The 26466-nt window shown below is 40.1% G+C and overlaps 3 protein-coding genes across 7 annotated transcripts in view; 2 read left to right on the top strand and 1 right to left on the bottom strand.

Moving 5' to 3' along the window:
- LOC111064795 overlaps positions 1-3463 on the top strand; it is a 61176-nt gene extending 57713 nt beyond the window's left edge. For 2 of the 5 annotated variants that reach the window (XM_022352569.2, XM_022352567.2), the window contains 3 exons: positions 2145-2665; positions 2726-3177; positions 3229-3463. In XM_022352569.2, the coding sequence (XP_022208261.2) occupies positions 2145-2665; positions 2726-3135 (931 nt within the window). In that variant the 3' untranslated portion in view covers positions 3136-3177; positions 3229-3463. Of the gene's footprint in view, positions 1-537; positions 553-2144; positions 2666-2725; positions 3178-3228 lie in introns of those variants that run through there. The other 3 variants (XM_022352572.2, XM_022352568.2, XR_002606919.2) reach the window with 3 other exon arrangements.
- Positions 505-2042, bottom strand: LOC111064794. The gene is made up of 2 exons (XM_022352566.2): positions 1459-2042; positions 505-1397 (listed from the first exon to the last, which is right to left on the bottom strand). Exons 1-2 carry the CDS (start codon positions 1943-1945, stop codon positions 598-600), a joined length of 1287 nt encoding a protein of 428 aa, XP_022208258.2. The 5' UTR covers positions 1946-2042; the 3' UTR covers positions 505-597.
- A 16152-nt stretch (positions 3464-19615) lies between the features above and the next one.
- LOC111064791 lies at positions 19616-21292 on the top strand. The gene is made up of 3 exons (XM_022352562.2): positions 19616-20184; positions 20247-20920; positions 20980-21292. The coding sequence occupies exons 1-3, from the start codon at positions 19704-19706 to the stop codon at positions 21043-21045; spliced, it is 1221 nt and encodes a 406-aa protein (XP_022208254.2). The 5' UTR covers positions 19616-19703; the 3' UTR covers positions 21046-21292.
- Positions 21293-26466: the final 5174 nt, after the last annotated feature.

Below are 26466 nucleotides of genomic sequence, written 5' to 3'. Positions count from 1 at the left end.
TGTCTGTGTCCGTTGTTGTTGACTAATCATTTTCGGTTTATCGTTTTGTTATTGTTCCGATTCTTATCTCTTCCCAAAAAAAAAAAAAAAGAAAACCAACCCGTCGACAATCGATCAGTGGCAAGAGTGGAAGGGAAATGTCCAGCATAATTGGTTACAATTTCAGAATTGTAAATGCAAATGCCATAATTGGTGATCTTCAGTCTCCTTTGGTCAATCCCATCCATCATTAATCAAATGTGAGGTTCACTCTGGCCTGGGCCTGGTCAAAACCTACTTAAAAAGAGAGAGAGATAGCAAACAGTAGCGAAACCTAAATTAACGGATAAGATTCGATGGAATTGAAAAAACTCAACTCAGAAAATTGTGTCTTGAGTTCAGTCATTTACTGAATTTAAAGCCGCTATCAAACAGGAGGCAGGAGGACCCTATTTTTAACACGATGGCACGATCCCAATAATGCCTTATTAATATGAAAGAGTTTACCTGTAGGTATAATTAAAATTCACTTTAATCATGATCAAAATTTATTTGCAGGTTGCCGAAATACTGATTTCCGATACACATGGGAAATGAGCTTTTAATTTATTACTCCAATTAGTCCCAATAATATTCAATATCAAAGGGCGGATCAGGCACGGTAAAGGGACGCTCACATGTGAAATTCTCGCATATTTTGATGAACAACAAATTATAGTTCGGGTCCGTAGCAGTGGTTGGCACCTCCCCGAATGATTTTAACTGAACAGTAAGAACCATTGGATTATCTGGCTGAACGCCATTATGCTGTAGAATCTTGATGAGCGGACCCACAACGTTCTGGTTGACTCTCCTACAGCCAGAGACATCGAGCGTTCGGAGGTTCCTACACCCACGGAGTAGGCGAAGGACACCCGAGTTGGTTACGTTATTGGAGGATTGTACGATCACCTTCTGGAGCTGATCCAACTTGATAAACTGCAAATACGTATTATTCAGATTGGAGCAGATGAGCAATTTCAGTGATTTTAGTTGTCCGATGGCCTTGGCATTGTTGGCATGGCTGGGGCCAATTTCGTCGCTATACAAGCGCAGCACCTGCAAGCTGTTCGAATAGCCCGAGACCGATCTGCCGAATAGCTTGCCCAGTTCCATTTCGGGGCTGAATTCAATGTGCAGTATTCTCAGCCTGGGCAAGTACGGCATTTCGGTTCGAATAGCTTCAATGCCGATGTTCAGAAGCTTCAGCTTGGGCCACAGCGGATCACGGATAAGCTCTGCCGGAAAGCTAATGCAAACATTCCGTACTTCCAATGATTCGAGCTGCGCCATGTCGGCGCACAGTCCGTACAGGTTGAGCGGTTCGTCATTCTTGATAAATAAGTTCTGCAGTTGCAGCAAATATTTGACTGGAATTACTGAAATGGAAACGGCAAATATGTATAACCAGTATGACCTATGCCCCATGGCACGACTCACGATCCTCGCGCTTAAACCGAAACAATTGCAGGGTCGTCACTTCTGGGAGTTCCAGCAATGTGTTCATCAAATCAATCGGAGTGTAGTCATTCATCAATCTCAGGTCCTTCAGCGCCTTCAGTTTCACCAGCAGCGGCTTAAGTTTGTCCCAATACTTTGACTGTATGGAAATGAACAGTTCCTCCAGGTTGGGGCAATGTTTGGCTGCCAGCTTGACCGCAGCCACTGCATTCTTTGCCATGGAAGACATAATGCCCTTAACATTCGAACCGCATGCGGAGAATATGAACGGCCAGTTCTCAGTGGGCAAACTCTCAAAATCTATTAGCTGGTATCTGTCGGCAGCGTAAAGGGCAAAAGCCCTGCGAAGCACTGGATGAGTTTGGGCCAGCCTTTGTCTATCTTTGGTTCGCTCCAGGCATATAAATATAAGGCTCAGCTTCTTCGGTGGCAGATTCACAATATTCGACAGGTTGTGGGGGCCCATTTTGCAACACCAAAGTAATACAAATTAGTGCATGTTTTACCGAAACTTACGATAAGAATATTATTTATTTTCACTTAAAAGCCACGTGGAATGATAGAAAAGTGATTCGTTGAGTCGTTACCTTGACCAGGGAAACATTCCTGCAGCTATCGATAGTTGCCCACCCCTAATCTGTGATCTGATCTTTTGTTTCTTTCAGTACAATTGAGCTGTGTGGCATCTGCTGCTCTAAAATGGACGACCCAGTACCGCCGCCAACCAAAAAAATTAAAATCGATCACTCGAAAAACATATTTGACTTGCCGTTGAATATTGTCAATGTGATATTCAAGAAACTTTGCGACAACGACAAGCAGAAATTCGCCAAAGTGCATCCGCTGTACAGAACAGCAGTGGCTGATCAGAGTGTTAAGCCTCTGACTGATATTTTTCCACTTTTTGCCACATCAATTGTCCTCAGTCGTTTTGTGAAGGAGTCGCAGCAGTGTGCCACAATTCTGTTGTCCCGTGTAGAGCACATTTGTCCCCACATAATAGCCATGGAAGTGAATGCAGACGACTCAGACCTAGAAATTGTCGAATTGGTTCTAACCAGAATGAAAAGGCTCAGATCACTGGACTTGAATATAATTGGTGAGGACATAGAAAAATTCACTCGCATGCTGCACAAACTTCCAAATTTGGAAGAACTAAGATTATACAGCAAGGATAAGGTTAAAGGTAGGTGTTGTATACAAATGTAGATACATACGAAGATAATTTCTCAAAATTCCTTTTCAGCAGAGTATCCCAAAACCAAGAAAGAAATTGACATCTATCAAATTTGTTTGCCAATGAAAAAGCTGCGCCTCTTTGGCGCCTATGGATTTTGTATAAACCCCACTCAAGTTGTAGAATTGGCCTGCCCACATCTGAGAACGCTGATAATGGTTGCCTGCGATATAATTGCAGAACTACCGCATATACCGCATCTTTCGGGCATGATTTTAAATTATAATACATTTTCGCCAAATGTTCGATTCTACGAGTGGATTTCGAAATATGGCAAAGCATTGAAGAAATTAATGCTCTATCGGTATAACCCACGTGTCGAAACTATTCCAACGAACAAAATGTTCAAATGCTGCAACAAATTAAAATTTATTCGCTTGGATACGTTTACCAGAGAAGAGGAATTTATGAAAAACTAAGTTCATAAATTTATGGTAGAAGTGGAAGCTATTCCCATTATGGTGAGCATATAAAATTTAAAACTAAGTAAATTAAACATATTTTACCTTCAGCAGGAATATGAAATATGGTTATATAAAATATGGCATTTTCGAGCCTGATGTTGTTACTTGCCACCGCCAAAATCTTCAAGGAACCTGGCATTATATTTTCATTATTAATTTTTTGTACTCAAAATTATCATTTTCATCTACTCTACATACATCTGCATATGTATGGTTGTATGTATTTAATACGGAATGGTCCTCACAGTGAAATATAATTATGTATACTTGTTCTTTGCGTGAATCACATAATTGTGCCACTTTCTCCCAAATGTTTTGGTCTAGGAAACTGCAGGAAACGCCATAAAGCAATTAAACCAAAGTCCTCCCACACATATGAAAGGAAATCCTAGCCTTCTCATTGCTCATCGTAGACGGCGGCAATCAAATCAGCCAAAAACTTGTTATCGCCTCCTTTGACTGACACCAAGGCAAATTAATGACCCTCCACCTCCCACACACACACACTCGATATCCTCATACACAAGCGCCGAGGCTCAGAGATGCAATTGACTTTCAGGTGGCCCACGATTTGAAATATGTAAAGCACATAAATTATGTGACAGGCGAGTCGTCTGGGCGACAAACTGTGAATGAATCAAAGGATAATCCAATTTATTTCACATTACCAGTATGTGCTGCTGCTGCTGCTGCTGCTGCTGCATCTACGACTGCCCAAACTCCATTCAGCTCCAGCTCATTGTGCAAAGACAGAGATACAAAGTGTTGGCTTGGACCAACTTCAAAGGTGTCAAATGAATGCCTGAGGGGATGGGGATCACAGAGTGCACTTTCAGGCAATCAATACGTTTTTGTCTCTAATGCAATTTACTGCCTATAATGGGCAGGCGACACTCGAAAGATTGAAAGGAGTTGAGGAAAGATAATGAGATGATATGTTGGTTTAAATTTTGCGAGGTTCACTTTAGAATGTTTAATAATTGCCCAAATATCCAACCATTTTTGAGCAGACATGGCATAGCCCTTCCCCGTGTTCTTATCTGACCTTAGACTTAAGTTCATCTGGCCAACAGAAACCCATCCAAGCAGCACAGCACCCAGACTGTGGTCTACAATGCGGAGTATCGTTTGTCTTAGAGCATCTTTTGTATACGTTTGAGATGGAATATTTCACGCTCAACTAACTTTACTGAAAGGGAATCGGGCAAGCAGTAGTAGGTATCTATGTGAAATCCATACACATGTCAGTCACACTTAACCCTGCGGGTTTCAAGGAGCAGCATCATCGGCATCAACGTCAGCGGGAGACAGCAGGACTTGGACCTCGAATCCTGATTTGCTGTGGCTTTGCCTTGCGGCTGAATTATTATTTTGGAGTCAGCCAAATGTTACTCTTCTTTCCGCTTTGTGTCTTGCGTTTTTTTTTTATAATTTTGCTGTAGATATATTGTTTTTTGCACTGTTGCCGCAACGTTTATTATGATATTGCGGAAATGTTTTGAGGCAAAACGGAAATTTATGCACATCGCATATGTCAACAGCTCCCTGGCATGAAAACAAAAAACAAAAAAAGTAACGAAAACGAGAAGAGAAGCGAAATTTGCATATTTGCATTTCAATTTTCTGCAATATTGGGGTGAGGGAAGCTCGATTTTTTTTTTTTTTTTCCTTTCGGATTTAATTGTCAATAAAAATGAACCAAGCGGAAAATTTGTTGGCCAAACAAAATGAAATTGAAATTTTTTGAATGCGTCTGAAGAGAAGTCTGGGAAAAAAAGTTCTTTTGGTTTTGCAGTACCCCCAGACATGGGAATCTCAGAATCCCTCAGAATTATATTCTTAGGAGGGAGTGGGGGTGGTGAGTGTTGTGTCTGATCTGGGTGTTGCTCTTGTTCTTGTAATTTCCTAATTTACATTGCAGGTTTTGGAATTTACACTTGCTGGCAATTAATAATGCCGCATTAGGGCTATCCATAAAGCAGACACACTCGGCTCACATCCCCCGACAATTAAGCTGGATAATTAAGTTTACCGTTCATTGGCCCTGCCAGGCAACAGCCAGTTGCACAATCGGCTGCTCCCCTTGCTTCGGAGTGTATGACAGATTACACGAGAACAGAGCAGGAGTTGGGCACGGTGGAGCTGTAGTTGGAGTTGGGAATGGACACAATGATTTTCTCGCCCCTCACTCGCACATGTTGGCGCATATTATCCGTCTGGCGAATGGCAAATAGAATCCTTCGATTTTGAGTGCATTTTCAAATCATCAAAATATTCTGTCCCTGTTACGGCATGGGACATGTGTCTGCATTAATCAAGAGCTGTCCGCTGTCCACCCGGCAATAGAGCCTTCGATTCAACTGACCAACAATTTTTTAAAGTCTTTTGATACTGATACTTTTTGATAGTGTATAAAAATAGACAACAAATTTACGAAGTTCTCGTGCACAAAAAAAAAACGAAAGACAGATCACTTTGCCAAGTTAGGAGAGCCTCACCTTACCACCACTGAGACTCTTGGAAGGAGAGAGAGGCTCGCTCGCTCATTGTTGCTTCTTTTCCTATCTGGACTGGAATGGAAGTGGGAAAGAAACACGCACACACACAGACAATGCAAGACATAACGGGATCAAAAGGAAAACAAATCGAGGACAACTCATACAATGTTTACATACATATATGTAGATATGTATGTATGTAAATTACACATCTTGCACATACTGCACATACAATGGAACTTTTTTTATGTCTTTTTAAACTACATATCCATAAACATTTTATTGCACATTTTTCCGGCTAGATTTGCGCCATTTTCCCGATTTTGGGAGTTAGGAACTCTCCCTCACCCTCCCTCAACAAATGGTCACTCAACAGAACTTGGAACGTTTGTTCTCTCTCTTGGAGTGCAAACACAAATGTAAAATTTGAGAGCGATTTACAAGCAAAGAGCGAGCCGTTAAGCCTCCCACGCATACATATGTACATACATTGGAACGAGAGCTTAAGTCACGTACGCATTTGTCACGCTCTCTCTGTTACATATTAATTTTTTCAGCAGGTAAAGACGCGTGGTTTTAGATTAGCTCCGCGTTTCGGGCCGCGAAAATCGGGGAAAATTGTGAAAATCTAACCGGGAAAATGTCGCGAACAATGTGTAGTGAAATGTAGTGCAGTGTAGTGCAGTGTAGTGCAGTGTAGTGCAGTGTAGTGAGTGTAGTGCAGTGTAGTGAGTCTAGTGCAGTGTAGTGAATGAAGTGCAGTGATTAAAGTGCAATAAAAAGTGAGTGTTCGATTGAGGGGGCGTATCGCAGGCAAAATGGCGTCCAAGAAGCAGATTGCAGCATAAAATGTGAAGGAACAAGTACAGCTAAAGTGAAAAAGTGTATTTAATATATTTAATATGTGTTATATCAAGTTTTACACGTGCAAAGTGTACGGAGCCCCTAAGGCCACGAGGTGTCTCAGTTTTTTCGTCTTTCAGTTGTGTGTGTGTGTGTGTGTGTGCGGGATCGGGTGAAGGCAATGTGAAAAGTGTGCGGATCATACATACGTACATATGTACATATATTTTTGTTACATCTTTTTGTTTGGCTTTTCATTGTTTTTTTTGTGAGTGGAATTGCCTTCTGTTCTTGTTACGTTTGTGTCTCTTCGTTCCGTATCGTCCGAATCGTTCCGTATCGTAAAAGTGCGTAATTCGAAATCCGTAATCTTATTCTAATACGTAATCGTACTCTCATGTGTGAAAAGAACAGTAAATGCAGCAGGGAAACGGCAAAAGAAGATGGTCAAAAGGCAAGTGAAAAAATAATTTTTCTGTTTTTTATTCTTTTATTTTATTCTTTATGGCGTTATTTTCTGCATTTCAAGAGCATGTAGCAGAGAGACTTACGAATTTCTCTGTGTGTATATTTGCGTTATGTACACCAAAAGAGAATGTTAATAGCCGTTAGGAAACACTTTCGCAGGCTTTTCCTTTATTTTCCATTTACCAGAAACTCTTTCATTGACAAGAAGGGATTATATTCATTATTCATCTGGCACTGCCTCACCTCACCAAACTTCGTCCGCTTCCATTAAGATCTTGTCCTGTCATCAGTCATTAAAGATGCCATTGCTAGACGTAATTAAAGCCATTCCAGAATAAACATTTCATTGCCCAAACTGAATGACTTCTGTCACACTCTTTCACCCACTCTCCTCCTGGAACTTTTGGCCAAAAGCGACAACCGGGACAACATTGTCGTAAACCTAGCTGACATTAAGATAACTTTTAATCATCGTTAAAAAAAAACGCCAAAAAACGAAAGAGCCAAAATCAAATCCTCCTGACTTGCTGCAGGGATATGCAACGTAAGCGGCTTTTCGTGTCGCCGCCGGTGCGGTGTTGCATGATAAAAACCCAAAAACAAAACAAGTAAAACATGGAAACATTTCAGCAAAATATTTTTGCACCAACAAAAAAGAAAAAAAAGGAAATATCTTTGGACAGACTTACTGACTTCTGATTCCCTGTTATTAAATTGTTTCGGTGGCTTTGCCTCGAACGGGGGCAACCGTCGAAACGGAAATGTAATGAAAATTCAATTAAAAAATGGCATTTGCCAGATTTTACATCACGAGTTGGCCTGGCCAGGAGACCCAGGACCCAGACTCATTGAGGGAATGGCGCTTACAGTTTGGGGCATTTCAATGGGATTGCAAACTCATTTCGGTTTGGTCTATGGAAATGCAGCAGGGGTGAAAGGATTCAATGGGAGACTAATGGAAATGGCATATAACATTTAAGAAATATTTAAGGGCACTTGATGAAGAGTTGCAAGTTATTTCTGTTCGATTTTATTCAGTTGGAATGGCATTTGAGTGTGAAATATTCAATAATTTTTAACAAAAATACATGAAGTGTAGAGAGGCTTGTAGTGTATCTTACCATCATAAAAGTCTATGATTTTATCTATCCAACATGAGGATGAGTGTGGAAATGGATCTTTTTTTTTATTTAAATGCAAATAAAAATTTTTCAATAATTACCCTTCACCAGGAAATCCCTTTTCCAGTACCCCGTTATACTGCGAGAAAAAATAACTGATGTAAACAAATCGACAAAACATGTAATTTCACTTATCTGACATAATGTCAACGGTTCTGAAATCGTTGCTACAACACACGCATTACCCAAACCCAAAACACAGTCGGAATAAAAATTGTATAAATAAATTACGCAAAAAATAAGAGGAACCTTTATATGTATATTACCCTTTATCGCGCTAAGCAGAGGAAGAGATGACTTGTGTAACGAATAAAAGTCGGTTGATAAGCCCTATAATGCAACCCCTTAGAGCGTCAGAACAACAACTAAAAAAGGGTGTCATGCCAAACTGCGTATGCTAATCACACGCCAAAGAGACACCCGAAAGTCAATCCCATACCAGGGCGCTCACCCTCTCCCGTTCCCGTCCCTGTCCCATCGATGAGAATCGCATGGAACATGCTTAAGCACCAGCCAACGAGCCAAAGATTCTTTCCTTCTTATTCTTCTCCTTTTTTTTTTGTCGGGTTTGCCTTCCTGGATCTGAGTTGGTTTTTTATAGCCTGGCGCCGCTTGAATGATTTTTATGGGTTGTGTCTCTCTGTCTCTCAGGGTGTGTGTTGAGTGTGTGTTGAGGAAAGAAAGAAAGGAGCAAAACTGATTTGCATGCTTCTTTTTTTAGGTTTTTTTTGGCAAAGAATCGCTTTCTCTATTGTGGCATTTTAGCTATGTTTCTCTATGAACGTCAGGGTTCAGATTGATTTTTCAGTAGATTTGTTCAGATGAAGATAAGCTACGGTAAGGCTTCGACGCATGTCTTGTAGAGGTGTAGGAAATAGCTCAGCTAATATTAAAATAACAAAGCAAAGAACTGTATGGAGCATAGGTAAGGAGAAAATGTAACGACTATTTACCTATCATAAAATTATGCAATTTTCAAAAAAGTATACCTGTTGGGAAAACTCTTGATCTTACTTACATACCTGCGATTATGCATTTAAATATAACGGTTTATTATCTTAGTAGTAAAATAAAGCCGTTGAAAAGGGAAGGGATTTCGTGATCCTCCTAATTGACCTGATAACCTGCCTTCTAAACTGAAACTGTGGATAATGATAAAAAAAAAACAGATTATCCGATTAGAGTATACAATATTCGCTATCAATAAAATTTCAATTGCATTTCCAAAGTACTTACAAATGTATTTTTGATTTTTTCTTTTTTCGGGGTTTTCAATTTATTTGGGTGTTTTATTTTTTTATTTGCATATGCAATAATTTACAGACAACAGCCAAGGAGTAGAAAAGGTTTTTGAATGGTTGCTGCATACAAATATTTGACTTCTGCCGGGTATTGTGAGCCGAATCGAATGAAAGTTTGAGTAACATTTAATAAGCAGTAAAACCTCCTTCCCTGGTTTTTTTCCTGGTCTATTTTTGGTTCCCCCTTTGGGAGACTTCATTCGGCCTCATTTGGTCTCTCTTCTCGTCATTCCTTTTCAATTTCAAGAGCCATTAAAGAGTACTATGTGCATGCAATTAAGTCGACTGAAAATTTCATAAAGATAACAATCGACAAGAACAAGAAATAAACATGGCGAACAGATCGGATCGGATCACCACAGACGCAATAGACAGGCAAGAACCTGCCGCCTTGCCCCGCCTCGTCAGTCAGTCCGTCAGTCAGTCAACACTTCAAATAAAAAAAACTTGTACCAGAGCCTACATTAATTTGCATTTAAAAACTGTTTTTAGTAGCGTTAAAAACAAACATCGTGAGGAGGGGACCCAGTCCAGCAGCAGCACTACTTATAAGGGGGAGCACACACACACAAACACAACTCGGGCACACTCCGATCGAGAACGTGGGGAGACGCGAGCGAGACCATTAACAAAGTGTCTCCAGATGTGCGTTTCTCTGGCTCTATTCCGATCCATTCTATCCACGGGCAGCATCATATTTAACATAACATAAAAAGATGAAAAGTTTATTATGATTGTTGGTGCCTGTGCTGGTGCTGTTGTTATTAGCTTAAAGAAATGGTTATGGGACAAGCGCACGCCATCAAATGTCAAATGCCAGGCAGCAGCATCAGCAGCAGCGCCCGGTCGGTCACACTGTGTCCAAATGCCTGATGAGCGGAGGCCGGAGCCGTAGAATTACAGAAACGAGGGTAGCCTCAATAGTGTAGTAGACTCTGATTATAATTTAAAAAATAATTAAATAAGTAATAATTTTATTCTATATTAAATAAATAATAAATGTCTATATTGTATTGATGCCTTCCATAAAAATAAAACAAATATTTAAATTAAATATTCAGTTTTAAAATATGAACATAGCGAAATTAAATGGAAATCACTTTGGCACATATTCAGTCTAACCATAAAACACTTTAAAATAAGTATAATATATTAAATTTGTAGGAAATATGTTTAATATATTATTAAATATATTATATATTTTTAAATATAAAATATATGTAATCAAACATTTTCATATTAGTAGTAAATGTACATTTATTTATTTTTACTCGGAGCAAATGAATTGTTATACATTTATAAATCCCGAAGTCTAAATATTTAATTTGGGTATTTTTCTCTTTGGTCGATGTTACACAATTTAAAGAACTTTTACGTTAACCCACGTACCCTGATCTTGTCATAAAACGTTCAGAGTCATCAAAGTTGCACTTTATGCGAAACGATCGTTGCCTGTGTGTGTTTTGTTGTTGTTGCTGTTGTTGTTTTGGTGTCGCTGCTGCACGTGTTCATCGGCATCGTCATCAGCATTAGCGGGTCTGTTGTATTAGGCGAGAACAGAGAGACATAGAGACAGAGACCCCAAGCCCCAAGACAGACAGAGAGACAGGCAGACAAGTGGAAGAAAGATCAGAGTGGAGGCTGTGTGCTCTTTGCACTCAACATAATCATAGAAATTATGGGGCTGCTGCGCTCCTCCTCTTCTGGCCCTGGCCAAATGGTGTTGGCATCGCGTCATAAGCGGCTGGCTAATAGTAGACCCCGCATGGGGTCTTCTTCAGTTAAGATGGGGGATGGCCTGCGGCATTTGAGACATCTGCTTACAAAAGAAATAAAGTCAAAGTATTATTATGATTGGGGGGGACTACATAAATATAGACTTGATAACGAACCATCAGCGGAACAGGGGAACAGTTAGTTTTGTGGCACGAACTGTCTTTTTCTTTGGTGTTTATCATTTGATTGAGCCCAAACGGTAGCTTATGGGATCTTAATGAACTTTAAGCGGGATCCAATAGCTCAAAAATATATTTATTTGTTTGATTTTTGTAAATATGGAAAGACTCTTGAATGGAGAATGAGAATATGAATAACAATATTTGTTGTGATGAGAATATGAAGATTAAACACAGATCGGCTTAGAGCAGAGGCTTCGCTCTGGGGTTTTCTAATACCCTCAGATGAGTCTAACCGGAAGTATACGTGAATGGAACATATCGCTCTGATATAATTTTAAAGAAATATTTCAAGTGACGCAAAATTCCCTATCAAACAAATATTAACAGATCTGTGAGTGCTTTCCCCCGCCTTCAACAGCCACTGGCTTATCCCCAAGAAAAGATTTCGATTTATTGTAGAGGCAAACACACATTTAATATGCGTATGCGGTCGGTTTGACAAGTCCAAGAGAGCGCCTGAAGTGTTGTCACAGAAAGGCATTACATGGATTTCTTTTACAGTCTTTCCTCCGTTTCTGTTTTCCAAGTGGCATGAAACACTTGACACTTACCGCTGACTTGTGGCATGAGCCGCCCTGACATGTGGGCTGCCTCGTATGATGCTTCAGTTGCTGCCCTCAGCCTCAGCTTCTGTTTCTCGTTGCTGCTTTGCCTGCCACGAAGATCATCTTGTTTCTAGAGATCTTTCCACAGAAAATTTGTTTGCCGCTCGCTGATTGCCTGTCGGTTGTTAGAAAAATATTATTTTCTTTATACATATACGGGTGTATTCCTGGGGGGATATAGTGGGGGACAAAGCCGCTGCCGCTGTCAGTCAGTCGCCCCCTCCACGACTCTGGTTCTCGCTCGAGTGAAAGTTGATGTGCATGAAAAGTTTTAATTGCGCGTCGAGTTTTGGCCCTGCAACACTGGGTGGCAGGGTCGCACTTTATTTTCCTTCCTCTCTCTTGTTTTTCTATTTTTTAACAACAACTACAATTTTTTGGGTCATTTTTTTCCTCTAATAGCCTCGACGATAAGAGTGATCTTCGGGGTACACAAAAAGTGAGGCAGCAGCATCTTTGTTTCGTGTCAAATGAAGTGTGGCATGTGCTGGAGATGTGAAGATGTGTCTCGTGAACTCTCTGCGGGGGTTTGCCAGAGAGCACGCGCCCCTGATCGCTGCCACCGATGGCTGCTTGCGTAGGAATCGATCCCCAAAAGATGTGGGAGTAGGCGATGACTGTCTGTAATACTAGAGAAACGAACGAACTGTTGCCTCAGATAAAGATCGGACTGTTCAAAATGTGGTTACACTGTCGCGTGCTGCGATGGGTAGAAGGAATCCGAAACCTGTGATGATAAGCACATTTTAAATGGTTTCAGGCGTATATTAATAATACAGTATTCGAGCTACTGCATCCAAAGAAAAAAAAGCATTAAATTAAAAAAAAAACTTATTTATTAATTATTTTGAAATTATTTGAGTTAAATATATTTAATATCTTAAAAAAATATATATCCCATTTAAATTAAATATTTGCATATATAGATTAGAAAATATTCAATTAAAATATGGGTGTGTGATTGAGCGTATTGTATCCCAGTTAACTATTCCATTTTAGAATATAATTTTATTCAAAAAAAAAAGTTCCCTTTTATCCCATCAAAATATCTCTCGATTGACTGTAGATATTTATATGTACATTTGTAGTGCGCTTTATTACAAAATTCTTCAGACCAATCATTTAAAGATCTTGGCTTTGATCATCAATTTTGGTAAAAAGAGGAATTTCTACAGCTCACACGAAAAAAAAAACCATAACAAATTTATAAACTACCACATATTTCCATTTGTGTTTCTGTTTATTTTTCGTTTGATGGACTTTACCACACATTTAGGCGGAACATAAAAAAAAGTAAAGTTTGAACGGGGAAAAAATGCCAACACGAATAGGCTGGGCTGCCTCACACTTTTGATCAATTTGATGATCAGTAAACTGAGAAAGACAAACTACAACCAACGAGTTCAAATGGTCAAAAGCTAATAAATTACCAACAGCAGAGTAGAAGGGGAGGGGAGGATGGAACGCAACGCTTTATGGCACCTTCTTCTTGGATCAGTTCGGGATCGGGAATGGGGCATATCCATCAAATGAATGTAGATCAAGTTGTGGTGATAAAAAGTTCGTTTCACATTAATTATAAGTTTTTAAAACTACATTTAAAACTACATTCATTTCACATTTTGATTGAATGCGGCGATCCATTCATTCCGGGAACAGTTTCCATTATGGTAGGGCTAATTCTGTTGTAGATCACAGATTTTATTATTAACCAAAAAAAAAAAACTATTCCTCCTTCCCCCGATTTGGGAATTCATTTCTTTAGGGGCCTCAACTTAATTGTCTTCTTTTTAGCTCTTGTTTACCTCTATAAATTTTAATTTAATTTTTTTTTTTGTTTGGGTGGCTTCGTCTCGTAATAATTTTAACGATTTCATTTTCCTATTTTGGTGTGGCAATTATGTCTTTCTTTGGAGAACACTTTATTTCCTGGAAAGATTTTCTCCTTAGCTCTACTAATTGCATTCCTATGCTGGAAATTCTCTGTGGCTTTTGTCCAACATTATTTGGGGAGTTTTATGGGGACTCAAGTATGCCTTTTCCATTACCTTTGAGTGGGCTATAAAACAGAGGCTCGGTCTTCGACAGGTTTTGCGCGTGATAGCTGGTGACATGTTATGGCCGGCTTATCAGCTATTTCTCGGATTTATAGACTCTTTCTATTGCAATAGAACACACTCATATGAAGTGAGAGAGCCGGATGAAACAACTGTGCAAATAATTGCAGTAAAATAACCAATATATTTTAAGAGACTTGGCTCTTTAGTATTGCATTATCCCCAGAGCATTATCTCCACAGCAATGACCATACAAATAAAAAATCGACATTTGACAGGCTCGTCGAACACTGCAGTGCAGTGCCGCACAGAACACAGGGAACACAAGCAAACCCTAACGATTTCATTAAAAATGCAGTCAACTAGAAAAAAACTCAATTAATTTTTCATGTAAAAAAACTTGATGCCCGCCCGTCCCTCCTCCCATTGATTTTGTTCAATATGCAATCCGAAAAACAAATTTTTTTTTGTGCAAATCATTTGGCAAACAAACACAAATGTGCATAAAATGCCAACAAAGCAACCAAATTGAGGGGATGCAATGCAAAGAGATGACCATCAAAAGTCCGGATCAACTGAGAAAAAAACCATAACAAAAAACTGCCTGACATACAGTACGTATCATGATTGCAGGATAATGTTTTAGTGCCACTTCTTTGTAATAGTTTTTTTGTATAAATTTTATTTTTACTTGCATTTGGAAAAATAAAAAAACATGCATATACAAAAAAATTCAATTAAAAAAATGTTCGAACAGTTATTATAAATTTCATAATACAAAATAAGAAATTGATTTTTATTTTTTAGTTTTTTATTATAAGAATATTTATTCCCTATCATTCTTGATACCATTCTTGCTTTAGCCGTTTAAAATCTATCCTCAAAAGGACCTACCCTCGCGATACGTACTGTACACGTATGTATATTCGTTGAGGGTTTCCTCGACTGAAAAGTGCACTGATATATATATACTGATACTGCATTGTCATTGCGTTGGCAACGCGCACTCCGAACTGAGAACCCCATGGAGTACGGGCTTCCCACTCGTACTCGTGTTTACTTTTTATGTAGTTCGCAGTTTTTTGTTGTCGAAAAAAATTGACAGCTTGACCGCAGTGTGTGTCTGTGTGTGTGTGTGTGTGTGTGTGTGTGTGTGTGTGGTGGATGGATATATTGTTATTACATTGCTGTTGCAATTGCAATTCAAGCGCGAAATCATTAATATCCTTGCGCCCTCACCCGTACTCCTCCCCGACTCCTCCCGAATCATGAATCGTGAACCCCACAGGAGTCGGCGCTGCTTGCAACATTCCCCCTTTTTGCGGGCTCTTGTTTTTTGTGGTTGTAGGTCTTTCGAGTCATCGCCTATTTTATGAGGTTTCCCGCAAACTTTTGGACTCACTTAATGAACTTTTCTGTGGGTGGAGTGCGAGACAGTTTATGAACTTTGGTTGAAGTTAAAGTTGAAGATGTTTCAACTTGACCAACAAGTAATAGTTGAATACAAATTTGCCCATCAATCAAAAGGAGACTTCAGCAACCTTCACACCAACCTCCCCCCGAACTATTTATAATTATATATCAAGAGCCTTGTCAACTTGCTAGCTCGTCCGCCCAAACACTTTCCATTTGAAAAATCCTCTCAACCCCACCCTTAGCATCCATCAAAGTCAAGTCCCGCAGATAAGGTCCCTGCCACATCCACCCACTCCTGCCTGTCGCTGTCCCATCATCGTAATGGAAGACCCTGATTACACCTTTCAAATATTTCAGCAGCAATTATGGCTCATCCCAGAGCAGAGAGATCCCTGTGCACCGCTCCGGTCAATAGTCTAATGAAATTATCAATATCCTTCGTCGGAGCCCCTGTACCCGTGGTGAGTCATCGCTCTCTAAAGGCTCTGTCTTTCTGTGAGTGTGTGTGTGTGTGTATGTGTAATCACCTACTGATGTAAATACAATATTTTCAATATAACCACTTAACGCTTAAATCCAGCCGAAACACACACACACAGCCCTTGTTCCGGGGGGTAGTAAAGTTCCTTGCCCCATAACACAACACACAGAAGAATGTTATCTGCCTGGGCTACTGCGAGGGTTGCCTGAAGAGTGTATGGAAATGGTTAGCGGGTAGAGATGGCAGAAAGCAGTGACAATTGATTTAACTACACCACTTTTTGATGGGTCACCATCAACTGCACCTATTTTAGTGAACCAATTGAGAGATCTACAATTTATTATATGTTTTTGTGGCTAAGAGATCTCCAAAATACTATTTAACCCATTTCACATTCGAGAGGTAACAGTTTTAGAATCATTATACAAAATATCTGCTTTATTTCTCATCACATAACCCTCGCCCCCGGTGCCGCGCGGACTACCACTACAATGAGCCAGCCCCTTTGCGTTTTCATTTCCCGGTGTGCGACGACACCCAAGTGGCATCGCATCGCATAGCCGGCATTGACGACCACCACAACAGTATCAATGCACAAACTGTACCCGTCACCATCGCTGTCACCGTCACCGTCAAATCGGTAAACTGTGTCTATTGAACGGGAGTCAGGGCTCTGGCTCTGGCCGAGCGAGCAACCCCCAAAAAGGCTGGCTGGCTGGCCTCACACACACACACACACACAATGAGGGTTCAAGATGCCGCGAGTGAACTGTCATATTTGCCGGGGACCTGAGTCTGAGCCCACTGACTCACCAAGTGACTGAATGACTGACTGAATGAGAGGCGAGACGAGACGAGTGCTGAGCTGGCCTGAAGAGCTGCCAGAATGGTGGTTGATGTGACTTACCAACTGACCATCTGTTCGTGGATAAAAATACTCAGAGTGGGTCGGGCATAATTTTCAGAGAATATTTATACGCTATCCTATGGCATTCTACTGAATTCTACCCCCGTTCTATGAGAAGGGCTCCGTAAAGGGTATTCAAGCTTCGACTTGCTGGATTGTTACCCTTTTCTTTTGTCGACATTCAAATGACAACTGTACTGCGGCACAAGTGGCATACGCTTCGCATGGCCCCGTGTCCCCCCGTCACCCAGCAAGTGATTGTTACTTTTGGTACTGCAACAAATTTGGTTAGATTTCATTCCGAGTACTTTTTGCCTCTCCTTTTTTTTTTTTGTAGGTAGAGACTTGAAAATTTGCATAACTCGTAGCCGACAAAAAAGACTTGAGAAATTCCTTTAGAATCTCTCCCCTTTGTATCTCATTTTTGGTTTTGAGTCGAGTGTGTCGGCATTTCCCCTAAAGCTATCACAGAGCAGGCAAAGGAGTTATTTTCGCTGGAAGGGATTGTCAAGGATTGGTTTGCACAAATGCTGCGCTTAATTGTTTGGAAAGATTTCTTAAGCATAGCCATAGAAAGGGTTGCTATCCTCCCCCTCTCTCTCTCTCTCTCTCATTCATAGATGTTAGTTTAGTGGAAGACCCTACGTAGGGAACCTTGAGTGTTTGCTGATGTTTCAGTTTCAATAAGCGGAGGGGGTTCCTTTCTGTGCTGTGCTATGCTGTGCCAATGAAGCTTAAAGGGACAAAATTGTATAAAGGGAGCTGCGCGTCATTCATTTATAAAGGTCGCTCATTCCCCTGTAAAGTTACTTTCACCTGCTGTCTGCTGTTCATTACCTCTTGATATGTGCTAGCAAAGCAGCAAAGTTTCTAAGCATCAGGCTGCTTAACCCCTTTGAACCCAGCGCCGCCGCCCCCTGGTGATGGGAAGCCTAAGCAAAGCCACTAACTAACCACAAAATCCCTTTTGTTCAAATGCCCCTCCTTACACTCCCCGACAATGATAGACGAACTAATTGGCAGAGTTCTCTTCAGTCCCAGTGGAGTTCTTCGATCTGAGCTCAATAAAGAAATCATTGGATGTGGGGAGGGGGGGAGTACGGGAAGTGCAACCAATGTCCACTGCCACTGCCACATCAATAGGCCGCTGGATGCATCAACACTTCAATGAGTGCGACGAGGATGGTGCAGCTCCTGCCGCCACACAATGAGGAGCACTTCGTCTTGTGGTGCTCTCTCACTCAACTGCCCTGCCACTGCCACTGCCGACTGCCACCACAATTATTTCCATTTGATTGTGCAAAGAAGAGTGCGTGGAGGAGCGCAGCGTTCTTTCTTCCTTATGGCCTCATTGTTTCGGGGTGAGCTCTGGTCCAGCCTTTATGTGTGGTCATTGCTTGACTGTGTTTATGGCTCTATATGCTTGAGTGCATACGGATATGGCATGGATGATGATGATGATGATGCTGCTGATGGTTGCCACTGAAGGAGCTTTCTTTAAGGGCCCAGGGACCAAGGCAGAAATTTCCATATTCTGATGACTTAAAGAGACCTAATTGGAGGTGGATTGAAGTAGTTTCGTTAGAGAAATAGATAAGTGGCATGGAACGATTTAATATCTGGATAGCCTATACCCAAGAATATGCATCCATCATCTGCTAGATAATTTCGAATAATTAATTATTTTTATTTATTATATATTTTTTTGTGTCATATTAGTTCAATTTTTGTATTTTGTTGGCATTAAAATATATATTTAAACGCAGGTTTTACATCTTTCAAAAATTCCCACCATTCCCATTATTCCACTATGTTTCTATGCCACTGTTCCCGAAGTTGCCAAATACCGTACAAATAATAGTTTCTCCTTATTAGGTACTATTTCTAATAAGTTAGACCGTTTCTTATTATCAATAAATATTTCAAAACCAATTTGAGGTACATAATAGCTCCCTTTTAAGCAAAATTCCGCCAATACTTTTACCTGCGAGTACGTGTCTGTGTGTGTGTGCGCTCATTTCTGCCCAATTAAACACGCTCTCGAGAGTCGCATAGAATCCAATTAAATGGAATTGTCGCTACTTCAAGAGTGGCAAAACTATGATAATAGCCTTACTGCAAACTTTAATGGGCATACTTAGCCATAAGTTACACTTTACCCGTTACCAGGTACCGTTCACATTAACCCCTTGGCCGCTTTATCGCCTAAACCCAGACCTACAAAGACAAAATAATGCACCCGCGTCCTGGGAGGAGGGAGGGCCTGTCCTGACATTGGCGAAATTAAGTAAAATAGTTTCGTGGATAGCTTACTGCTTGGATGGTTTCGGGCTAACCTTCGAACGTGCTTCCACCTGGTGCTTAGTCACCTTTAACCCCTTCTGCGGCATTATACAAATGACATTGTTCACTTTTTTTTCTGGAATTTTACGTTGCATTGCAGCATTTTAACGGTCACTTTTGATCAATAAGAAAATATTTTATACTTTTTGCAATTACTCCATCGACTAAATCAGCCTTAAAGCTATTTTTTAAAAAGCTATTGCTAAGATTTCAGCACATGCTGGTGTTAATATGGTGACACTTAGCTGTTTGTTTACATTTTGTTTTAGCAAAACAAATATCTGAATTGAGTTTCGTTGCTCAGAAAAAAATTTAAAACAAATTAAAATCAGTTGCATGAATACCCACACCCATAGGCTAAGGTAACAATCCTTTAAAAGTGAATATGCGCTTTGGTGTGAAAAATGTGCTTTTCAATTAATTGAGTGAAGTTGCTTTTAATTTCGGGAAAATTTGTCTTAAAAAATGCTCGCCATTCCGAATATTCTTGATCTACCCTTGGATTTAATCAGCTTGATATTTTCGCACATTCAGAACTTGGAAGATCGACTGCAATTGGCCCAAGTTCACTCCACACTCGCCAATGGCTTCGCCTATTACGCCTCTAATGCCCACCGCATGCTCGACTGTGACGAACTGCCTATTTCGTACTGGTCAAAAATATTGTACCACGCTGGGGCATCCGTTCTCACCATTACATTGCGAAACAAGGCCCATATTGTGGCTCTACTGAAGCTGGCCTCCGATCATTGCCCCAATGTGGAGGAATTACAAATTCCGGTACGATCCGAGTTTTGGAGTGTCATCGTCCCATTGCTATTGTCACTGAAAAAATTATGCCGGATTGGACTGCGGAACGATTTTCGTGCGATCGATTTCATCGATACGTTGCATGAATTTCCAGGGCTAAGGAGTTTGTTTCTGATTGGTTTCCCCAATGAAAGTTGTAAGTTTTCGCAGATAATTATTTTCGGTTTTTTACGTTTGATTTGAAACCTACCTTTCCAGTGATTCGAGTCAATGAGTTGCGTAAGCTAACATCATTGCGTATAGTCAATAGCGAACCGATCGATATATACGCATGGTTTGCCCCATTGAGAAACTTAATAACATTGGAAGTGAAGGTCGGTTTTGTTAAATGTCCGGACCATTTGGATGGCAAACGACTGTGGCCAAAAATGAAGTATCTCAACTTTACTTATGGCATTTTTCTATCCGAATTGCCATATCTGCCGAAGCTTAAACAACTGGGCATTGCCGAAATTTTGCCAGCTATGAAACTTTCCCAGATGTTTGGCAAATCGCTGTCAAAGTACGCAAATACTTTGCGTGGATTGCGTATACTTTACGACAATCAAACCATCGATGCCGACGATGCAAAGACCATTTCCGAATTGAAGGCACTGAAACATGTTTTCCTACCGGGCATCAGTAATAGATATATTGGCCTCCTCAAGTCTGATCAGCTGCAGGAGCTGTATGTGCGAGACTCGAACCATCTAACCAATTCGGGCATTCTGCGTGTGCTGCGTGGATGCAAGAATTTGCGTGTCATCGATTTCTTTGGTTGTAAATACATTAATAAACACGTGGTTGGGCCGGCCCTCAAGATTCTAAAGGAGAATGGCGTTAAGCTCGATAATCCAGTGGAATTGCGCGTAAATATGGAATTTGGAAATCATGTAAGTGGAAGATTTCCATGAGAAATGCGTTTAATTTTAAATTATATCTCTGATTGTAGATTTCTCTCGAGGATCTCAAGTTGTTGATCATCACACGGTCAACAGCTGATGGGCAACTGATCTAAGATATCTGAAACCGACGAAATTATGATAATCATTAATAATTTTTTTTTTTTTTTAAGTTTTGTTAAAATATTTTTTATTGAGACTGACTTTACACATTCTTTGAATTTTTTTAAACAATTGACATAACTTAATCACATTTAAGCAACCCCTTCTGCAGAAGAGGCTAATGAAAGGTAAAAGAAACTGAAAATTCAATAACAAAAAAACTTGGATATATTTGTTTGGGACATATGTATAAAGTTAATTTGGAAAGATGTGGAAGACTTTAATAATATGCAGCAAACATTAAAATCTGCCCAATCTGCTGGATAACATTAACCAAACAAACTCCCAGCTTCCAATTGGTTTTTGACCCTTTTCGCACCTCTTCCTTTGGGGCCTGTCGAAGATTTCTGGTGTTTTGGCACCCAATTATGTGTAGACAGATACAGAAGGCTAAAATCGAGTATGCTTTGGATATTCGTGGTCGTTTACATCTCATTATCTGCAGCTCCTTCGCCTTTCACCTACTGACCAGAAGCCCGTCCTGACAATTGCCAATCACAGCAGCCAAAAATAAAATACAATCCGAAAAACCAAAAAGGGGGAAAACGAACTCCACTCCACTCCATTCGTGCCACAGAAAAATCCACAAGAATTACCATTTTGACCGCAGACAAATTAGTGTTATTAACACTTTTTTTTCTCTGTCTTCGTTTTTTTGTGTTTATGGTTTTTGCTGTTGGCTGTTGGCTGTTAATGCGCTGCTTTTTGGGCGATGGCAGAAACATTTTTCACGCTTTTGGCCACGCGCAGAGAGATATGCTGGCCTCTCCCGTAGCAGCTCCTCCTCTGTGGCTGCAACTGGAACTGCAACCGGCAGGCACTCCCAGACCTGGATCCAGAGCCAGACCTGACCGCAGGTTTTAATATTGCAAAATGCTGAGGCTTCCCTCCTCTGGCGCTGTTCATTTGGTTTGGATTGGTTAGGGGTTCGGTTCGGTTCGGGTTTGGCATTTTGGAGCTGAGCTCCTGTGAAAACAAACAACAATAATACTTACATAATGTCTGGGGGAACCAACCCCTCATCCATACCGCTCATGTCATCGGCTTCATTCGTAAAAAAAAAAAAAAAAACCATTAAAAATGCATTGTGATTTTTATTTAATATTTTTCATGCCGTATTTTTTTTTATTGGCATTGTGGCAAGGTGTTGACTGGGTTTCACTTTTGAACTTGCCCCAAGAGAGTGGACTGTAATGTTTTGACTGGTTTTTAAAACATTAAACATTTTTAAATTAATATTGTTCAGTGTTCAGTTTTAATTCAGAAACATACCTAATAATTCTAATATAAATAATACTAATATATACATATGCTCATAGAAGTCAGCATTACGCAGTTCAAAATATTTTTAAAGCAACTCTCGCCTGCCTCTGCCTTCTTTCCTTTGCAACTTTTTTTTTGTATTTATACTTTAGTGTATTAACCAGTAGCTGCTGCTGCTGCGGCTGCTGTTCGGAAGATATGTATGTATTTTTTTTCGGCACTGAGTAAATTGCTCGTAATGATGGTGCATATTGCTACATTGGCAAATTATTAAGCAAATTAACTTAATAAGTTAATTTTAAAGAGCGAAATTCCCTCCGTATTACCTATCTACATAAATATGTACATATGTACATACATATGTATCAATTCTGGCCCCAAAATTTCTGTGGATTTCCCTGTTATGGCCTCGTGTTTGCATTTGCTAATTGCAACTTTTTTGTGTCGTGTCTCGAGTGTTTTTCAGCTGTCAATTCCAATGTTTTCAATACTGTATTTGGCACATGCTTTGGGAAGCAGATGGAAAGGCCAATTTGTTCTTGCGACACTTGAGGGTATTTTTGGCCCTTGACAAAACAATATCCGCCGAAATGATGACAAAAGGATGCTGCGACCGAAACTCTTCAAGTGTTTCTCTCATTTCACACTAATTGCACGAAGAGGTTCATGCTAATGTATCTGTTGTGGGAGTGGTTTATTCAAGGCATTTCAAACGATAAAACTAAAGCTTGAAACAGCAAACAAACAAAAACAATAACAAGAAATCTGGTAGCTCTTCAATGGGGACATCTTTGCGATGGTTTCAACCGTGGAAAAACCTTTGATTGAATGGAAAATATACACAGAATGGAGCGGACTAAGAGTATATGGTTATCAGGTAGTTAGAACGATGGCTGCTCGAGTCTCTCTAGAACCCATTGTCTGTTCCAACCTTTCTCTCTCCATTGTCTCCTACTTATTACCCCCCACCTTAGGGCATTATAGCGCCAGTTAATTGCCATTGGAAACCGAAGAAACCGTAACCCATACGAAGACGTCGCGACATCGAGTGTCTGCCATCATCCCCCCACCCCCATCACCCTCTGTCTGCGGTTAATCGTGGCCTCGTCTTCATATGTTAATGGAGGAGAAGCGGCACTACTCTCGGGTGTACAGAACCTTACTTAATTTACCAAACAGATCTCAGGCCGGGCCTCAATTTTGTCTAATTTACTTGCCGTGATTTGCAGCAATTTTTTGTTCTAAAGTGTCTAAGAAGGTTCTAATGTTATGGGCTCTCAAATTGTTCTCTCTCTCTCTGTCTGCTAATGCATTTCGGTTTTCATTCTTTCCCTGTGTGCTCTGTGCGGCGATAAAGAAAATTGTTTATAATGAGGTTCTGTGGTCAACGCTCAATTGCGTTCTACCCTAATTGTCGGCGGAGCCACTGGACTTACGCTGCCTGCCAGAGACAGAGCCAGAGGCGAGCAGAGTCTGTGTGGTAGGCATTGGGAAGGGGTTTTCATCCTAATGATTATTTCTCCCAGGCTAATGCCTAACTAATTGAGTAATTTTTGTTTGACTGCGCCTGGTATCAATCATTTATTCCTTCTCCTTTCGATTCTTCAACTCGTTTAGTAAGTTTCCGGTTACCACTTTTACCCTTCTCAGTCTCACCCAATCGTCTCCTTGGGCATTGCAAATTTCCCAAAAGACGCCCAAGACTTTACGCTTTATTGTTACAAATTTGCTCTGGCTTGTCCGTGTCCTATTTGCAGCTGGATCGGGTACGACACAACTCCTTTGGGGCCGAGGTGGTTTCTTTCACTTCTCGCTCGGCCAATCAATCATTTCCTTGACTTATTCTCTCTACCCCTGACTGTATCGGGGCAAACGGTAAATAAATGTGACTATAAATCGAAAAATTATAAACGCCTAAGCATTGACCATTTGACCATCATTTGGTTAAGCCACCCCCGGTCAGGAAAATGTTGTGGGGGGTTTGAAAAAGGTGATTCTCAACGAAGTTCGGATACTCTGTGATTTAATTGTTGGAAGATTCAGAAGTAATCTAAGGATTACCATCAGGGTTATTTGGATACAAGTACAAAAGTTTTCCCTGGATAGCATACATATATACATATATCTTAAAAAGAGAGATTAATATGTGCGTATAGAATAGATTGATATAGATTTAAAATGCGCTTTAAAAAATCAATATAAAATGAAGTTATAATATTATAAGTTTTTTTATATTATTGAATCTCGTCACATATTCGTGCTACCCCAAATAGACCCCAACAGCATGCATTTGACTTGACCAACTGGTTAAGCCCTTAACAAATCCCCGAATTCCCCCAAAGATTTTACTAACCAATTCAATTGATAAAGAACCTGGGCTAAACTCTTTCTTTTCTGTTGCGAAAAACTATTGGGGAAATTTATGCATTTATTTTGACAAGCGGCATGATTTATTGACCGTGAGTAATTTGTACTGGCCCTGACAGCAGGAAGGAGGAGACCCGACCCGGTAGTGGACAGAAACAGAACCACCCCACAGTCCCACAGTCATCTTCTTATCGAGAAGATCTTCTGTGTTAAAAAAATGTTATTTGCATTGACGCATTTGTAACCGCAACGAATTTGTTTGTAATAAAAATGTAAATGTAAATGTCCATGGGATGCCACTTCAAGACGGGTTTTTTTGGCATTGTTTTTGTGCCGCCCCACAACCACACACAAGCGAACCGCAAGTCGACCCAAGGAAAAGAAAACGAGTTGAGCAAAGAAATGAAATATGACCGCAAGCTGACACTCGAGGATGGCCAAGGGACTCGGCTGTGGTATTGGGATGAGGTTTAAAGACTGGACATCGGGAAAAGGGGAACCCAACCGGGAGTGCGTAACCCTTCTGGTCAAAGGGGATTGCGCACTTGGCCGAGTGGTTTGGCAGGTTGTTGCAGAGGTCCCGGTCCCTTGACCCACTTGCATATGGCATAGAAGGACTGTCCTGTGCCTTTGTCAGTTAATAAATGTGATGTTCATATATCATCGTCGCTTTGATTTATGGATTCGAAATGGAAATTCTATGGATGTGAATTGATAAAAGATTGGCATAACCATAGCCATTAAGCTTATGTCTTTAAACAAAAAATTTACAAACAAATTTAACTAACAGAAATCATTTCCATTTTATTTATTTTATTTCTTATTTATTTTTTCCAAACTGAAAATATTTTTATGGCTGGAAAACGAATCCCACACTTAATTTAAATTACATTTTAAAACTATTCAAGAAAATCACTGAACTACGATAGGTAAAATTTATGTGCAAATTAAAATTTTTGTATATACATATTATTTCTAATTTAATGTTTAATATGGATATTGCTCCAGCCTAGGTCTAATTTAAGAGATATAGACATATTCGTTTGTTCCCAGCTAAGCTCTCCAGAAATTGTTGCATGAGCATTAAACAAACCTGCCCCTTAAGGTTATTCCTCTTAGTCTTTGCAGCTGCCACATATACCCGGTAGATGCCATTGAAAACGCTGCTGGGGAGCATTTGCCTAACATTGAGGCCCCCGCAAATAGAGAACCAAACATCAGTGTAATTTACAGATCACCTCGATCGGTGCACTCCACCATTCTCATTTCTGTGGCACCTCTATCCCCAAATGCGCCTCAAGTGGAAGCATTTGCGCCCCTTTTTTGTAGCCTGCCACATGCTGCCAAGGTGACGCCTTTTTATTGCTCCATTTGTCGTTAAATATAGAACCAGAAAAAAGTGTGGAATATGTTCTGGGGGAAACCAAATTAAATTCAACAAATTGTAAAAAGATTCAGAGAAATGAAAAAGCCGACGAGGTGTGAAGTTATAATGAATTATTCGAAATTTCTATCTAGATTTGTAAATGAAATATGTTAATAATTAATTAGCTGGAGTTTGGCAGGGGACGTTTATCCATAAATTTATGTGACTCAAGTGCTGACGGCACAAAACCTACAAATAAATCGTTCGAAAATAATCCCAAAAGAAAATATAAAACATATCACACTTGAAAAAAGAAGAAGGAATTCCAAGTGAAAACAAATCAAGGCTAATGCTAATGCTAGATAAATTTATATGCTTT

This window comes from Drosophila obscura, unplaced genomic scaffold, assembly GCF_018151105.1.
Source record: "Drosophila obscura isolate BZ-5 IFL unplaced genomic scaffold, ASM1815110v1 contig_208, whole genome shotgun sequence".
Taxonomy (NCBI): domain Eukaryota; kingdom Metazoa; phylum Arthropoda; class Insecta; order Diptera; family Drosophilidae; genus Drosophila; species Drosophila obscura.
This window is presented reverse-complemented; position numbering and strand designations above follow the sequence as displayed.

Coding starts and splice junctions, on each gene's coding strand:
- LOC111064794 (XM_022352566.2), bottom strand. CDS start 1,945: ATGGGCCCCCACAACCTGTCGAATATTGTGAATCTGCCACCGAAGAAG. Junction 1,398..1,458: donor TCGGTTTAAGCGCGAGGATC/GTGAGTCGTGCC, acceptor TTTCCATTTCAG/TAATTCCAGTCAAATATTTG.
- LOC111064791 (XM_022352562.2), top strand. CDS start 19,704: ATGCTCGCCATTCCGAATATTCTTGATCTACCCTTGGATTTAATCAGC. Junction 20,185..20,246: donor TGGTTTCCCCAATGAAAGTT/GTAAGTTTTCGC, acceptor CTACCTTTCCAG/TGATTCGAGTCAATGAGTTG. Junction 20,921..20,979: donor ATATGGAATTTGGAAATCAT/GTAAGTGGAAGA, acceptor CTCTGATTGTAG/ATTTCTCTCGAGGATCTCAA.